Below are 17,645 nucleotides of genomic sequence, written 5' to 3' on the forward strand. Positions count from 1 at the left end.
ATGTCATATCAGAGGAAGGCATTACCTTATACCTGTGTATAAATACACTCTCATCTTCTCCCAGGAAATCAGTTTCAGTATTTAACACTTGGACACCTAAGAGTTTTTCTTCTGAGCCTTGAGTTAATAATAGCTGTAGCTTTACAGACTGTGTTTATAGGTGGGACAAAATTAGAGGGAAACTCTAGTACAAACCTGCGGCTAGATGTTTTTCTCAGATTCACGTCCTCCTTAAACCTAATAATTAAGACAGTGAACTATGAAATACAAAATAGTAAACTTTGTTGGTCAGACCACTGAGCCTATAAGCATTTTCCTTTTCAGGTTTGTTCAAGGTAGCAAAGTCTTCAGATTATCTGGTTTAATGCTCACATTTTGTAGAAGACTAACTTGACATAGACAAGGAACTTTTTTGAATAGCCAGTAGTCGTCCAGAGTTCATACTCTGTCAGCGGGCGCCTTAAAAAAAAACCCGATAGAAAGTATGAGTAGACTGTTAGGATTTTAAAATGTGAGTAGCATGACTCATCTCCCCATTTAGGCTGTGAGCTTTTTAAGAGCATCTGTTTTATTGGTATATATCCCAATCAGTGATAAAAAAAACATTTGAATCCGTTGAAATGCATTTGTTGAGTAAAATGACCCTGTTCCATTCCCGTAAGTGCCAAAGTGAAACCAGTACAAGCTGAGAGATTTTGATGAGGTGCCCATGTGTAAAGGAGAATTTGACAGAGTATCTGGGGTCATATTTACTGTCCTCTGCCACAACCTAGATGGATCTGTTCCCTTGCTTCCTATGGCCCATGCCGCCTTTGTGGTCACTTCAGATGCTTTCTTGAAAGGAGACATAGTTTTGTAACTAAGCCAGAACAGATGGAGAAGATCCCTTTCATTACTGGATGGGAATTTTCATTGTTTTGATGAGAGGTGAGAGATTCTAAGGAACTGCCACATTGAGTTACATCAGTAGCCACAGGTCCAGAACCCATCTGCACTCATTGGTGTTGTACACGATGTATAACATTATGGTAACAATTGGCTCACCTACCCTTTGATTAGAACAGTGACTGAATCACGTTGGTCTTAAATATTAAATCATCCAACATTTTAGAACCTCTTAGGTTTTTCTCTCAGAACGCCTTAGTTTCTGAGATTCTGCTTATATTTCAAAATCTGTCAATATTAACACATATATCCTTTAAAAACTGATTATCCAAATAAATTCATGTCCCTGTCATTAAAGCAATGATTTGCATAGAAGTACTAGATTCCTTAAGTTTTGCTACTTGTTGATCCAGCAGTCTTAAACTTGTAAGTTGGTAAGGGTTTTTTTAAAATATGCTTTATGATTAGTAACATAGATCCAAAAAGGATGAAGGGGACAAGAAGGGTCAGCTTTTCATCACTTCCTTATACACACCTTGTATGAATGCGTATCTTCAGAAAGCTGGGCCAAGCTAGAAACTGGAAAAAAGCGCCAAGCATGTGTGTGGCAGTTATAATTTGGATACCATAGTTGTTAAGTCTTCCTGAAGACATTATTCTTGTGAAATAATAAAATATATAGTCTCAAACCCCAACCAGTTGTCCGAGTTGGTAACATGTTTCAGGAGACAGATCTTCCAACTATTGAAAAGTTTTCATTAAAGAGCAAGCTTCCCTTTTTCCTCCACTAAAGTCACAGTCCATTTTAAACCTCATTTATTGAGATATTTTTATCTACCTAGGATCTGACCATTCAATGGCTATATAGTAGCTTCCAATGCCATTATCTACCTCTGTTCTCTGAGAATACATTTAAGTATTTAGGCTATTTCATGAATGAAGTCACTTGACCCAATCAGAATTTAACAAAAAAGTACCCAACTCATACTTCTCAATCTGAGCTACACTTAACACTTGGAGTGCAGTAACCTCTCAAAAATTTATATAAAATGATATACCCAGGAAAATTAAAGTTGTAAAACAACCTAGGGGATACTACTACAACCTTGGAAGTCCCCTGAACTAACTCAAACATTGACCCTCTTGGCTTTTAATGTTTTTCTGTCCAAACTACTGTCAAATTGTTAATTCCCATTATCTATGCATATGATTTTTCCAATACCCTGACCCCTCAGTCCTTTGCTTCCAATGATTTAAACTAGCTGTCGGTGACAAACTAAGGCTGTCAGCCAGATCTGACCCACTGCCTGTAAAAGTTTTATGGGAACACAGTCATGCCTACTTGCATATTGTAGATGGTTACAGAAGCAAAGTTGAGTAGTGGGAGCATAGACTGTATGGTCTGCAAGGCCTAAAATATTTCCTATCTGGCACTTGACAGAGAATATTTGCTGACTCCTGATTTAGCCCACTGCCCGCTTCAGCCACCAACTCCTAGTTCATACCCTAGACTCAGTACCAGTAATAAAAACCTTCTCTGATCTCAACTTCAAGCATCCTACTATCCAAACATCATCACCCATCTTTCCATCTCACTTCTAGTACCCCAATTAAACAATTCTTCAACCCTGCCATATCCATTGATCTGCCCTTTCGCTATTCGCCCACTTCAGATTCTTGCTTCCCTCTTCACCTAGCCCTTTAGACTCCATTCTTGATCATTGTAATCACTCCCACATCCTCAACTCCACCATCTCTGTGCATTTGTTGTATTCATCAGTTAGAACATCAAACCTGAGGAAAATCTGCTACTTCTAACTTGACCTCATCAGCAGCATGTGGCTAGAGATAAAAACAAAACTGGTGATTGGCTTCATGTCGGTCATGCTACTGCCCACTGACCCCTACTACTTTCTCATCTTTCCTCAAGCTTATATTGCCTCTCCACCATCTTCATTCAGTTTATTTCACTGAGAAATGAGAAGCAATCAAGATAACATCCATAAAATATTCCTATATCTAACATCTAACCAATGTGCACTACCTTTCCCCATTCCTATGTTACTAAATATCCCACAATGTTCCCTAGATCTCTTTCCCTCTTGCCTACTCGAGGACAGAGGTGGTGATTTTTTTTTTTAAGATTTATTTTTTTTTATTTCTCTCCCTCCCCGCCCCCCCCCCCACCCTGGTTGTTGTTCTCTGTGCCTATTTGCTGCATCTTCTTTGTCCACTTCTGTTGTTGTCAGCGGCACAGGAATTTGTGTTTCTTTTTGTTGCATCATCTTATTGTCAACTCTCCGTGTGTGCGGCGCCATTCTTGGGCAGGCTGCACTTTCTTTCGCGCTGGGCGGCTCTCCTTCCGGGGCGCACTCCTTGCGCGTGGGGCTCCCCTACGTGGGGGACACCCCTGCATGGCCCGGCACTCCTTGCGCGCATCTGCACTGCGCATTTGCCAGCTCCACACAGGTCAAGGAGGCCCGGGATTTGAACCGTGGACCTCCCATGTGGTAGATGGATACCCTGACAACTGGGTCAAATCTGCGCAATTTTCCCTTTTGAACATCCCTAGTCACAACCAAAAAAGCTATAATATCCTACACCTTACAAAAACAAACCACCCTTGATCCCACATTTCTTTTCTGTGATACATGGGGAAGAACTGTCTGTACTAGTTGTCTTCAGTTCCTCTCCTTCCACTCTCAATGCACTGAATCAAACCCACTGAAATTTCTCTAGTCAGTCATCAGTTATCTCCACATAGGTCAGTTTTCAGTTCTCACTTATTTCACCTATCAGCAGTATCAAACAGCTGATCACTCCTTAAAACCATTACCCACTTGACTTGGGGGAATACCCTTCTTAAATGGCACCACCTCCCACCCACCCCCCATCCCCACTGCACTGGCTGCTCTCTTTTACTGGATTTCCTCTCCCCAAATCTAAACATAAATATGCACCAGTACTCAGGGTCCCTCTTCTCTATCCACACTTAATCTCATAGTGATCACATCCTTTCTTGGGTGACACCTCTCAAATTTCTCTCTCTCAGACTGGACCTTTTTCCTGAACTCCTGTCTCATACATATATATATACAACTGCCTACTTAACACTTGGATGTTTAAAAGTCATTTAAAACGTCTACAACCAAAATTCCTCAGCACATGCCCCAAATCGATTTCTTCTGAAGTCTTCCCCAACTCAGTCAATAGCCACACCATTTTCTGTAGTACTCTGGCCAAAAACCTTAAGAAATACCCTTGACTCCTCTTATCACACTCTGCATCCAATCCATTAGCAAATCCTATTCCACCTTCAAAAGGTCCAGAATCCAACCACTTTAAACACCTCTAGCTGGTGGTTTAAGCCTTTATCATACTTCACTTGGATTATTCCAAAAGTTGCTTCTACCGGAAGCCTTAGTCTATTCCCAACACTACAGCAAGAGATCAAGCTAAGTCAAATCATGTCAATTTTCTGCCTCATTGATTTCTCATTTTATTCAGAAAAGTCAAATCCCATACCCCCAACCTCTCTTTCCTCATCTCCTGCCCCTTTCCCCGCTTATTCCTCTCCAGCCACAGTGACCTATTTGTTGTTCCTTGAAACTGTTGGGCATATCCTACCCTGGGATTTCTGTATGTACTATTTCTTCTTGGAACATTCTTCTTATAGATAACCATCTCATTCCCTCACTTTCTTTAGGTTTCTGTTGCAATGTCACCATAATCCGGCGGCATTTCCTGATCATCCTGTATAAAAGTAGCACCCTATTATGTTATTTTTCCACACCGAAAAAAGCTCGATTAGAATAGGGATTTTTGTGTGATTCGTGTCTGCTTAGAAGAGTGTGTGACACATACGCATTATTAAGGGAAAAAAAAGCAGAACAAAAACTCCTGAAGTAATGAATCCATATTTACCACCATGTGACATACTATATATTTTCTGTCTTCCCTACTGGAATGTAAGCTCAAAACCAGGCTAGTGTCTGGTACACACTATGTGCTCAAAAAATGTTTACTGAATGAACAAATGGCTGAATAAATGAACAGTAAAAGATGCATCCTGAGTTTTTAAAGTGTCTTCCTATTTACTAAAAGTTTAATATTAGAAGGCTACTGATTGTTTCACTGGCAAATTTCAAATGTAATTGAAAAAAAACGTAAATCATTTCCTGTTTTCTTGCAAATAGCATAATTTTTCTTAAAAAAAAAAACAAGTTTTCTGGAAGTGAACTGAAGTTGAATCTTTCTGTAGACCTGCAAACTTACACTGACAAATGGGAGCTCTATACTATTGGCAAGTAATATGTATATCCTGCTGCTGGCAGACACTCTTCTGTTACTCCTTGCAAAGTATAGAAATGGCTTTATAACCTGAAAGAAGTTTTATTTTTATCACCCCTTTGAGGCTTCATGTGCCAACACATTGGCCTACATTGCATAGGGCAGCAGTAAAGTGGGAGGACTGTTATAGATATAATTAAAGGCCAAACCACACATTGTGATATATATTTTAATAGATTTTCTGATTAACTCATCACAGTAATCATTTTTACTGTAATGATATGCAGCTTTACTACACTAGTATAAATAAAAACAGATAAATACAGCTCTAGGCAACATCACAGATTAACAAACTAAGCATTCTTCATGAATCAAAACTGAAAACAATTATTAATAAGAGATGCTGACACCCTTGCCCATTCTCACCATACCATCTCAAAAAGGGTACTCAAATAAGGCGCTACACTTATTATATTGGTCAATTAATTTGCCAATTAGCCAGGCACATGTATTTCATGGTCTCCACTAGTTCATCGTTTGGTTGAAGAGCAGACACACCTCAATGTGTCAAAAAGAGGAACAGAGAGTAATACCAAAGGAAGAAACTGAATGCATTAAAAGTACGGCACTTTTCCTGTATTTCAGCAGTAAGACACATCAGGAAGGGAAATATACCAAAAAAAAGGAAAATTAGTGCTTAAATAGCCACCCTGAAATATCAGTGTCTGAAGCAGGATATGCAGTAAAAGTAGGACCTGAAATCAAAAAGGGAAATGTGGAAGATAAAATGCCTAAGTTTAATGTCTGAAGCTGTCTACAAGGAAACTGGTTGCTCTATTGAAGGCTTGTAACTTAAGACAAGCAGTTAAATTATCTAATAGTCATACTGAAGAGGAGTTCATACTCCAGCAGTGCCTAGCACACTGCAAATATACTTAAGACAGTTTGGAGATTTACAGAACCATCATGTAGAAATACTTTGACTCTGGATGGCCAAAAGAACTTCGAAGGGGCTATTTAGAAAACGTGGAAGTCTGCCAAAGGGGGTGAAACAACTAGGACAAAATATTAATTTTAGGCAAATATCATGATTAAGATATTTCACTTAATTCCTAAAATCTGCATCAACTTTCAATTATTCTAATATGGCTTCCTGATCTTTTAAGCCTTCAATACAGGTATATTATTATTAAAAACTAGGAATTGAAGAATAGCTCCCAAAATATAAAAACGGTTAACTGCAAGCTGTGTTTCAGAAAATGTCCATCTGCAAAAATTCATTTTCCTACCAAAGATTCATAATCACAGAATATTTAGGTCAGTCTTTGAATATAAACTGCCTTTGCTGATAATGAACTAATTAAGACCATGATTAAGTCAGACATTTCTGAAAACAAAAATGCCAAACACACCGCAGTATATTTTCAACTCCTTCTGCAAAAACGTGCACTGTGGATCCTCAAACCGTAATTGAGCACTTTACATATGGATCTGACCTACCCAAAGATTAAAAAGTTATGCTTAGAGTAGAATTTTTAACTGCTACCTTTGCAAGTCTATGGGTTTCATTTGATTCTTTTTTAAAGGTTAAATTTTGGTTATAATCTGCAAAGTGATTTGTAGTGTTTCAACTTTCCAATTAATGGGTCGAAATGTACAGGTCAGATGAGATAACTGAGCCAATGGCAGTGAAAGAACAGAAAAGCTTATGTACACATTGCTTCACAGAGAAATAACCACAACCTCTTTCTAAACCCTTGTTCCCACTGTAAACTTTGTTCATATCTCCTTATTTGTAAGTCTGAATTAGTCTATAAAAATCACATTAAAAAGGTAAAATTATTTAAGTGCGATATTAACTGATCTGTATTTTATAAATTTTAATCCATAAAAATATAAATGAGAATGGTAAATTTTAAGAAAAGAAATTTACATTTAGTGCAAGTTATGAATTACATTTCTTCTTCAGTGTCAGCAATGAAATATTTTGAGGAAAGAAAAAACTGATCTAATTTCAAGAAAGAAAAAAAGTCCAGTGTTTTAACATGCAATTAATACCAGATACAGCTAAACAGAATACTTCCTTCTCTTTACTGTCAAAGCAGCAGCATTTTGTTTCCTTATACTAAACAGTACTAGTAGTTTTAGAAATAGAAAATTTGCATAAGACCAGGTCACATTATCCATAAAGTCTGAGAGGAAAAAAAAACCAACCTGTTTATCCTTAAAAGTCAAGTTTCATTGTTGTTGATTTTGAACCACAGCACACAAGCTGAGAGATTTCACTCATGTATATGAGATATTACTTGTTTGGTCAGCCTTTGTTATGGTGCATGTGCTCTGCTCCAAGCATTTAGTGATGGTACAAACTACAATGGATAATGGAAACACTCCCTTCTTGTGATGAAACCTCAGTAAAATCACAGTACATCTCAATATGAGAAAGGACTGCTTCAAAAGAGTACACCAATTTAAAGAGGCTTTGTTACAGCTCAGGAGAGAGAGAAATAAAAGCTCTTCTGGAATGTAGAAAGGTAATGCTCAACTATACAATTCATGAATTAAACAGAACAGTTTTGATTTTAAAAAAGGGCAAGACCTTGCAGTCTTATAGATGGCTCAATTCAAAGTAATCCCTCCAGAAACAGGGACTGATAACACGTCTTTGCCATGTCTGAGTAACAAGCTAAGTGCTCAGGAACTTCAGTGTCATCTCCATTGGTGCTCAGGTCTGCACTATCACGGCAAATCCTCTGCTGAGTACATCCAGTGCAGAACAGAAGGAGTTCATTTGCTGCTCTTCCTTAGGTGGTGAAATACCTCACTCCTCCTTCCCTTCTCTCTCTCCTTTCCCTTCCCAAACAGCCCTTCTATTCCACCAGCATTGTTTGCAAACCATGTTGCAAAGGCCCAGCTTTCATATTTCCTTTTTTTTTTTTTGGAGGAAAAAAGTAGACGGCTCCCTCAGGTTAAAGAGTTGTGCTATTCAACAAATGAACTTCCTCTTCTGTTTCCTCTCTCTCCTCATCTATGGGATTCAGTTGAACATTATTGAAGCGGGGTCTTGGTTTGCCGTCTGGGCCATATGACGGAGGATATCTTTTTTTGTTATAATGCCAAGGAGGCGCCTGAAAGGGATAAAAAGAAGATTGCTATTAAAATAAAAGGGAAAAGAAAAGGAGAAGCTAAACCTAAAGCCAAATCCTTTTTGTTGACAGGAAGAGAGCAAAGCAAGCAGCCTGATTTCGTATTTTCAAAAAAATTACTTTATTTATAAAGATAAAATTATCCAACGTCCATCACTTGATATAAAAAGTATTATGGTCACTGATAATATGATGTCCTTTCCACTGAGACTGAGGACTGCATGCCTCATTGAAGTAAAGCTACTCTGATTAACGTATGCCAACAAAAAAGTAACCAAAAAAGGGCAGGATGTATGAATAGGAAATGGAATTAATCCCATTAAGGAGGAAAATGCATTCCTATCATATCAAGAAAGTGCTAAAATTTCTGATGACCAAATCCCCTCAATAATTTACTTTTTATTTTTTAACCAAAATTAATAATTTTTTTAAAAAATTTAAGGATTGCCCAGGTCTATGCAGAATCTTCATGAAAGCACATACATTTGAGATAAAAATGCATATAAAATGGTCAACACAGAATTTCAGTCACAAACTTCAGAACCCCAAGAATAAGTCTATAAGACAGCCCAAGTTTCTAGTTATACTCATGATTGTTTTCCTTTTTTGGCTTTGGCCAAAAAAATTAAGTTACAGTGCTTTTATGAAAGTCTTAGTGGTTAATGCTCACATTGAAAGATAGGTGAAAAATTGGGAAGCAGTCCTAATAGATTATGATAGGTGAAGCAGAAAGCAGAATGAATGAACAGCTATATTATTCTGGTTAGTAGTTTTTTTTTAAAAAAAAGGATGCATGAAACACTTGTGAAATATTAGCATACAACAGGAATACATAATCAATTGTGTACTTAAGCAAACTGGGGCAAATTTCATATAGCTATGATAACTGCAGGGCAAAATAATTTCAGGCATTAATTGCTAAAGCCAGACAATTTTTATGTTATAAGGTAATTCGAAATTTACCTTAGTCATGAAACCACTAGGACATAAAGCCAGTAAAAAAAAAATGCATTTGACCCCAAAAGCTGCTTACAGCATTCTAGAAACATCATAGAAAAGGGGGCACACACATAATCTAGGTTCAATTCACTAATGAAATGGCAGGACACTCATTTTTTACTTTGAAGTTATGAAGGGTACAGCAGGAAAAGGTCTAATGCTATGATCACAAATATATATACATTACATTCCGGTTAGTGTGACCATGAATTTTTTTAAAACCTGTGGTCAGCAATTCTAACATTGCTAAGATTAGTTAAAATCACTTATGAGCTTAGATATACCACAAGACTACCACAAGATTAGGAAACATAAAAAAGAAAAAGGGTTTGGGAGGTTAGGACAGACATTTCTAATTAGCAAGGCATCTTCTGAAACCGGTGTACCCACTAAGGTAGACAGATTTGCCACATTTACTTTAATAATGCCCAGTAATATTTTACTCATTCAACTACTAAGCTCTTTACAGTTCTTAAATTTTAACTAACAATTTTGATGAGAGAAGAAACTTTGCTTACTTTCTATGAATGTAATTTTACATATCTAAATTTATCTTACAAACACATTTCATCAGACACAAATGCCATTGGCCGCATACTAAGGTATCTGGGAAAGAGAACACTGAACAGTTCACAAGTTTCATGCTTCCTGACTTCTAAGGTGTCTAATGAGGAGATCTGATGTATCTAATCACCAAGGGTTCGACGTGCTGCTTTAGTTGCTCGAGATGCTCTAATATGTTCTTCTTTGTGATGATTCCCAAGACAATCCTGAAACAGATCATGTTATGCTAATAACTGTGTGAGAAATTAAATTAAAAGAGGTTCCAATCATAATGATAAAGAATGAAAGAAAAAAATAAAAACATGAACTATAAGAATGCTTTTAATGAACTTTAAAAAAAAAAAAAAAAACAAATGATTTGAAATCCCAGGTTCCTATTGCATAAATTCTGCTGACTTTCAAAAGTGACAGAATACTGTTTTTTTTTTTAAACTACTGGCAGGTTGTTTTCCTTTTTAAATGAAAACTCAAAATTATAAGAAAGCTAACAATGAAGATGACTACAAAGAAAAATATAAAAGAAACAATACTGATACACAGTTATAAACCTGAAATTTAGACTTTCATTTCCATTAAAATGTCATGATCCTGTAGCAGCTATCATTTGAATCTACCTCAGGAGGGAAAAGGACTGTGAAGTGACTTTAGAAATCCTTGGATTTTACTATTACTTTCGATCAAAATGAAACACACAGAAACACTCCCTAAATTTCAGAAATAGAAGAATGCCACTTTTAAAAATAAGCTAACAAACTGCATAAATAACTAGGGGTGAGAATGACTATTACTTTACTTTTCTAAATAATGATCATTTCCATTGACATATTATAACAGCAAGCAAAGTACTGGATATAAATTCTTAATATGTAGATACGTGAAACTAATTGAAATTATTAAAACAAAATTCTGGATACTGGTTTTATAACAGAAGTCAACGAATTCAACTACAATATATGGCAAAATAGTGAAAGTCGAAAGAATTCATCTTTAAATTCTGGGAGCCCATACGAATGCTCTTCAGGATAATTGGGCATTTCCCTGGTAATATGGTTAAGCCAAATTTCTCTGTTTAAACTGTTCTTGAACAGTTTGACTTCTTGAAGAATGTCATCAAGGGGTTTGTCTGGCTTAGTCAAAGTAGCCTGGTCCTACTATATGTCAGTTATAAAATAGTTACTTGAGAATTATGGCTGGTGAATAGGGAGGGTAGGAGGGAAGGTAGAACTAGATTCTCTACTAATACTTTTTTTTTTAATTACATATTGATCCTTAAGAATAAAGATAAACTGACAAAGCTTCTCCCTCAAAAAAAAAAAAAAAAACTCAGAAATTGCACTATGTAGAACAAGTGCTCAATGGATGCTCTTGCTAACTAAATGTTTGAGGTTAAAAAAAAAGTAATCAATTCACTTGAATTTATGGTTGGAGTCAAGAAAGGTCAAATTATTGATACTTAAATAAAAATAATGACAGTTTAATTATTACTCATGCTTTTCTAACCAATGATACATAATGAATAATTTCAGTTAAAATCATATATATTAGCAAGCTCTGCAAGGTCATAAATTACATAATGAGGAATATTTCAAGTTTGCAATTGGCAATTTAGAACTTTACATAGTAATCTCTGTATTTACAAAGTTATAACTTTAAAAAGGGAGACATATACATAGTTCCTCTATTTAGCTCATGGAGAAGAATGATTTGAGAATAAAGCAATGTTTAGTTTTGACTTATTAATTTAATGGAGTGGGAGGAAAATCAATGCAAAATTTGACTCATGTAAAGAATAACTTGCTGTTTTCTTTTGGACTAACAGGTAATAAAGTAAGAATTAACAGGCATAACCTAGTTTTCCCCAAAGTATGTTCCAAGAAACACCAGTCCCAAGAGATCCTTGCCCCCCTGCCCCAAACAAAAGGCTGCATGTTCAAATAAGTTTAGGAACTATGTTTACTATTAACCCCTTTCTGAGAATCATAAAGAATATTAATTAACTTTTTAAAATTTCTGGGAAGCTCCACAAAAAGAAACTTCCACTGCATTTAACCCAACCCAATACTTTCCAAATTTTTATAGTCACAGAATGTTTTTTGAGCAATGTCTATTAATGTCCTGCTAGTTCCAAAATGCTAGACAACTTTGAGAAAGTCTGCTAAATTAAAAATATAAAATATGGGAAATCAGTAACTATACAGCATATTTTGTGGGCACATCTCCTCCTCATCTCTCTATACTTTTTTTTCTCCTTGCATCTAAGGTTCACTGTCTCTTGCACAAATTATTTTCTACCCAGGGTAAACTATAAAAGGTTGATAATTATCCTGAACTTCATCCTCTCCACTAAAACCAATAGACACAATTTGTTGTCTTGGCCTGAATCATTTAACATAAAGTGAGAATGAAGCACCCTTACATACTTCAAAGAAAATAAAGTCCCAAAGCCACCTCCCCAAATTGTCACTTTTGTTTCAATGTGTAATATATTCATTTTTCCTTTAAGGACAGAAATAAGCAAAATATGTGATGGCAATTAAACATATTCCTCTGGGAAAAAAGCCAACCCCCTCCAAATCTTTCATATGAACATAAAACATCGGATAAGATTTTAATTGGCAATTATATACTCCCCACAAAATTCCCTCCTCTTTTAATTTTACATTTTCTTTTAAACATTTTCCTTTCTAATATCCGTACTACAAGAAAAATTATAAATTAATCAGCAAAGTAAAATATGAAAATTAACCCATCTAGCTTTGCAATCATAGTTGATCATGACAACAGAATTACATTTATATTTGTTAGTACATAAAAGGACACGCCAAGCACAAAGTAGAACTCAAAGCAAGTAATAGTTTATAACAACCCAGGTTGGCTGTCAAGTAAGTAAAGGGGCCCATGGTCCAGTAAAGCTTTATGAAAAGTTATGTTGTAAGTTTTAATCAAGAGCTTTATCCCTTTAATGATTTATTTCATATTCCCTAAGAGTTATTTTTGTTGGCTAGCACTGTAAAAAACTCTAATCATAAATCTAAATCTCTAGTTTTATATTCCTATTCCCAATCCAATACTATCTAACATATCATCTAAGACAATGGTTTAGTAATTTAACAAATGACAAAGACAGTAAAGGATATATTCTAATCAGTCAATTACAGGGTAATATAGAAGCAAAAGATCTAGGTTTTAAAGTTAGAAAGAAGTTTGATACCCTGACCCTAGACTTGCTAGCTCTGTGACTTTGGCCAAGTTATTAAACCTCTCTGAGCTTCAATTGGTACATCTCTAAAGTAGGCATTCTATCATCTACTTTACAGAGGTAAACGAGAAAACATGAGAGAGGTGTTTAATAAACATGAATTTCTTTCCTTTTGCTTCCTACACCAGAGTCATATGTTCCGTTACCCATGGATTTTGTACAAAATGTAAAAAATTCCTGTGAGGATTCTCTAAGTGTTCAGTATTTCATCCAGTATCACACTGTTCAGGGTTAACCACCAAGATTATACATCATACAAGAAGACCCCTTGTTTCTCCTTTATAGACTTTATTGTCTGTCTTCAGAGCAAACAATGTACTTATGTATTTCAGTGGAAATGCAGGGGACTGAAGAAAGAATGGGTAGGGGAACAGATCCCAGTTTAGGCAGAGAGCAGTGGGAGTGAAGTAGGTGCATGTTTGCTGAGTCATGCTGTGCGTGAAGTCTCACAATTCCTTTTTCGCTTTCCTATAGTCCCATCATGGAGAAACACTGAAGGTTTAGATGGGAAAGGCAGAAAACCAGAAAAGGAAACAAAGTACTTGCTAAAGGAAGTTTTCAGCTAATGTACAAATGTCACTTACTTAATTCACTTATATATTCTTTCCCTCATTACATGATAAACCGAATACTGGCTGAAAGAGTAAATAGCAAAATAGCTAGAGAGGTATTATTACACTAGAAATGTAAATACTAAAATTTTTTTTTCATGTGGTATATGTTTATTTAGGTTCAGTATATCTCAAACTATTCCCTTAAGTGTTACTAAAATATAAAAACTTGAAAAAGAAAACAGGTTTCTTCAGTGCGCCACATAGGCTAGGTCTACTACCCCGCCATGGAATGGAATATACCAAGCTTACTGTGCTAGCACATTGGAGATGTCTCAGCACCTCTTTTCCAGCTTTGAAGTGTTCCTTGACAAACGTTACTTTATAATTTACCAAAGAAAAGGCAGTTGACATCTTCTTATCCTTTGGTAAGCATGAGTATGGTTGACTGATGTTCTATTTATAACCATACTAAAAGAAAGGCAGTAACTTGAAAGCTGAGTTACACCCTCCCCTAAGTGCCTGTGAAGTCAACTTAAGAGGATCATAAATTCTGGTAAGTGAACTGATTTCTTTGGTACCACACTTACCCATTGTGAGTTACAAGGCACTGCCTCAGACCCAGCTTTCGGAAAATGTCCACCACAATCTCCATTGGGGTGTGGTCCGTCACTGTGAAAGGGCTCATGTCAAGAATGCTCCGAAGCTTCAATGGCCGAGGGCTTTCTGCCGGAAGAGATGGTGTGTGCTGTGCAAAGCACACCCGAGAACTGCCAACAATACCTTCTTGCTTCTTTCTGGCACTCTCTGAAAGGACATGAAGAAGACCAAAAATTAAAAACTGCTAACTTTGGTTTATGGGCCTATCTGTTTATTTGAGAGTTTTAAAAAATAACCCTCTGGCTTTTGGTCCTTTCACTTTTTCGTATTGTTTCCCTAACCAAGAGAGGAATCAACTGAAAAGCCACTTAGTGATTTCTTATATTTGACAGAATTATCTCATAAATAAATTTTGGTATAATTGTTTCATGCTATAATTTCCTTCCTAGTGCTGAAGTTGTTTTCTACCTTTGGGGGGCAAGCATGTTTGAAATACGGGGTTTTAAAACCTATACAAATTATGAGAGTATAGTTGGTTCTAGAAATCCAGCATTAAATGAAGCCTGCCTATATTTACTTTTTAAATGTTACTTATTATGTTTTGGAGGTGGGACTAAGGAGAGTTTCATCCTTGCTTTACCATGTTGTGTATTCTACCCCTAAGAATTAGCTGGTACATTCTTTGGGCTGGAGCGCTCTTTTCTAATGTTAAAGTATAATTTTCTAGATGAGTCATGAGTATTACAGATGGGCTGAAACTACAATTAGGAACATAATGGCCATGGACTGATTTTTGAAGTTGCTTTATTTGTAAACGCCCTGTTAATTTCCCCCTCTCCAGTGTGCCTCTTTAAGCGCCTCTATCCTGCTGCCTACTTCCACACCCACATTTGAAAATGCTAGATAAGAAGGGGCAAAGAGGAAAAAACCACAGGGGAAGAACGAATACCACAGGAGGAAGATACCCGTGAAATGGAAAGATTACAAAAATAAAAACCATTCAACTCTAGGGTTCTACTTCTGAGTGTGTATGTGTACAAAACCTATGGGAACAAATAAAGTATGTTATGTTGAATATATTTTGAACATGAATTTTGCTACAAAAATATTTAAGCCAAAATAAAGCATCTGTTTCGATTGAGAAGCAAATACTACTGCTCATAAGCAAATACTACAACGCTCTTTACCTCTTCTGACCACTAAGCTTCATTTAACATGTTCTAACACATTTGGGTAGGAAGGCATTAAGTGAAGTCCTAATGGCTAGTACTTACTAGACCACTTAAAAGCATTGTCAAGACATGGAAAAGAGCAGAGTCCATTAGCAAGTGACATAAATGATTTTTGACAAATATTTGTAACTTGCTTTTAGCCAATAAGCAGAACTTGGCTAATGACCTATGTCTGACAACTGAATACTGGAGTGTAAATACTATTAGCCTGTTTGACAGTCTCTGTTAAAACCTCTCATCAATCTTAAGTACCCATAAAATAACAAATATTGTATCATCAATAAAATTATACTGAGAGTTTTTAAACACCTAACCGTAAATATTAAAAGCATCACTATTTTAGAAAAAAATTATTTTTGAATGCCATTTAGTCAAAGGTCTTTGAACAGCATCATAGTTTTCCTTTTCTGATGCTATTCAAATCTATACTTTTTAAAGTTCCAGGCACTCCTATTTTACTGGCCCTAAATAATCTAAGACCTCTACTTGGATTTAATATTCTACAAAATATTGATTTAATATTGAAAAGAGAGAATTATCTAATTTAGCACATCCTTATACTGTAAAACAGCATGGGGAATTAAAACATCTTGAAAGGACTCCCAAACAGTGCTCATTTTATACCACTTAAGGTCTTTTACTAGTCACTAAATAAGCTGGTATAAGGTTCTTTCATTCTAAGGTGTTCAACCCCTAAATTCCAAGGGCATAAAGCAGTGTATGATTCAATTATGAAGGAGGATCTCTGCCATCTACAAATTTACTATCCATAGTCCTAACTGTTTCCAAACAACTCCAAGGTCCATAATACACCGTTGCTACTAATGGGGAGTATGTTCCAATCAGGTTTTCATAAAGATTAGTTGATATAATATCTATAAAGTACCTGGTTTGAAGATGAATCACACACATAAAAGGAGGCCATATAGCTAGTGAGTGAATCTAGCTAAATGCTTAATTATCACCATCTCAGAGAGTGGTTATTTGTGAATATTCAAAAATCTCTCAATGTACTTCTTGAGAAAGGTTCTACGGTAAACTAAATTTCTGTTCCTTCAAGAATAACATTTACATAATATCATCCAAGTAGCCATGAGGATTTCAGTTCAGCCATAAGTGACACCTACAATTCCAGAGGGGCATAAAGGAAGTCCCTCTGTCCTCTTTTGGTTTGTTTTTTTAACCAACAGTCAGCTACACAGTGTGCCCTCACTACAATTATAAAGTGAAACCATGTACATCTTACACCTGTGATGTAGTCTCTCATCCTCTCTTCCTCCAGTTAGGGAAGTGCTACTACCCCTTCCCTCAAACTGGGGCATGAAGAGGGGGCTGCAGCAGTGGCTACAATCACCATCACCATGACAGTGGCTTATTACTCCCCTCATCACGTGGCTTCTAGATGGTAGCGTGAGAGATTGCAGGTGCTAAATCATTGCTCTTCACACCCAGGAACCCTGGACTCTTGCTGATGCTCACAAGCAGATGAAGGAAAGATCATCTCCCTCAAAATCATAAATACCACAAAACTGGTTCATCATTCATTTTCTCTCAGATCAAACAGGACTTTAATGGACTTACTAGGTGTGTTGATAATGATGCAGTTAATTGTTTACTTATATGGAGATCCAAAGAAATACAAAAGTACTAAAAAAACTATTTTTCTACTAAGTCAAAACTACTTTTATACGTAGAATGGAAATCAACTCATTGTTAGTTGAGAAAAAATTAAGACCCCTTTGGTTTTGCAAAAAACACAATTTTACTATTAAAATCCAACATGAAACTGCTTCACAAAGTCACTGTTACATATCCAAAGCTATGTATACTAAATTAGTTCACACTGACTTAAACACTGTATGTGTGCATGCACACGTAGTTGTACCTCCAGGGAAATGAACAGTTCTTTTCTAATACAAAAATTACTAAAGTAAATAGTAAAAAGGAGTAATTATGTATTTTACCTCTAATCTTTAATCCAAAAGTATCTTCCCCACCCCACCCCCATAAAATTTGAATGCTTTTCCTCCCCATTCATAATACTCTCAAGGACTTACCTCATCAAAAAAGAGAGGTACAAGGTCTTAACTCCTTCATCTTTGATTACATAAAACCTGAT

At 36.2% G+C, this 17,645-nt stretch overlaps 1 protein-coding gene across 6 annotated transcripts in view; it reads right to left on the reverse strand.

The window, feature by feature from the left end:
* Nucleotides 1-5,390: 5,390 nt before the first annotated feature.
* The window catches only part of CLCN3 (chloride voltage-gated channel 3), a 116,560-nt gene continuing 104,305 nt past the window's right edge, over nucleotides 5,391-17,645 (reverse strand). For 3 of the 6 annotated variants that reach the window (XM_058309122.1, XM_058309218.2, XM_058309169.2), the window contains 3 exons: nucleotides 14,285-14,501; nucleotides 10,015-10,090; nucleotides 5,391-8,303 (listed from right to left, as the gene is read on the reverse strand). In XM_058309122.1, coding sequence (XP_058165105.1) covers nucleotides 8,145-8,303; nucleotides 10,015-10,090; nucleotides 14,285-14,501 — 452 coding nt within the window. In that variant the 3' untranslated portion in view covers nucleotides 5,391-8,144. The remainder of the gene's footprint in view (nucleotides 8,304-10,014; nucleotides 10,091-14,284; nucleotides 14,502-17,645) is intronic. The other 3 variants (XM_071214171.1, XM_058309206.1, XM_058309230.2) reach the window with 1 other exon arrangement.

The sequence above is a fragment of the Dasypus novemcinctus genome, chromosome 1 (assembly GCF_030445035.2).
Source record: "Dasypus novemcinctus isolate mDasNov1 chromosome 1, mDasNov1.1.hap2, whole genome shotgun sequence".
In the NCBI taxonomy this organism is placed as follows: domain Eukaryota; kingdom Metazoa; phylum Chordata; class Mammalia; order Cingulata; family Dasypodidae; genus Dasypus; species Dasypus novemcinctus.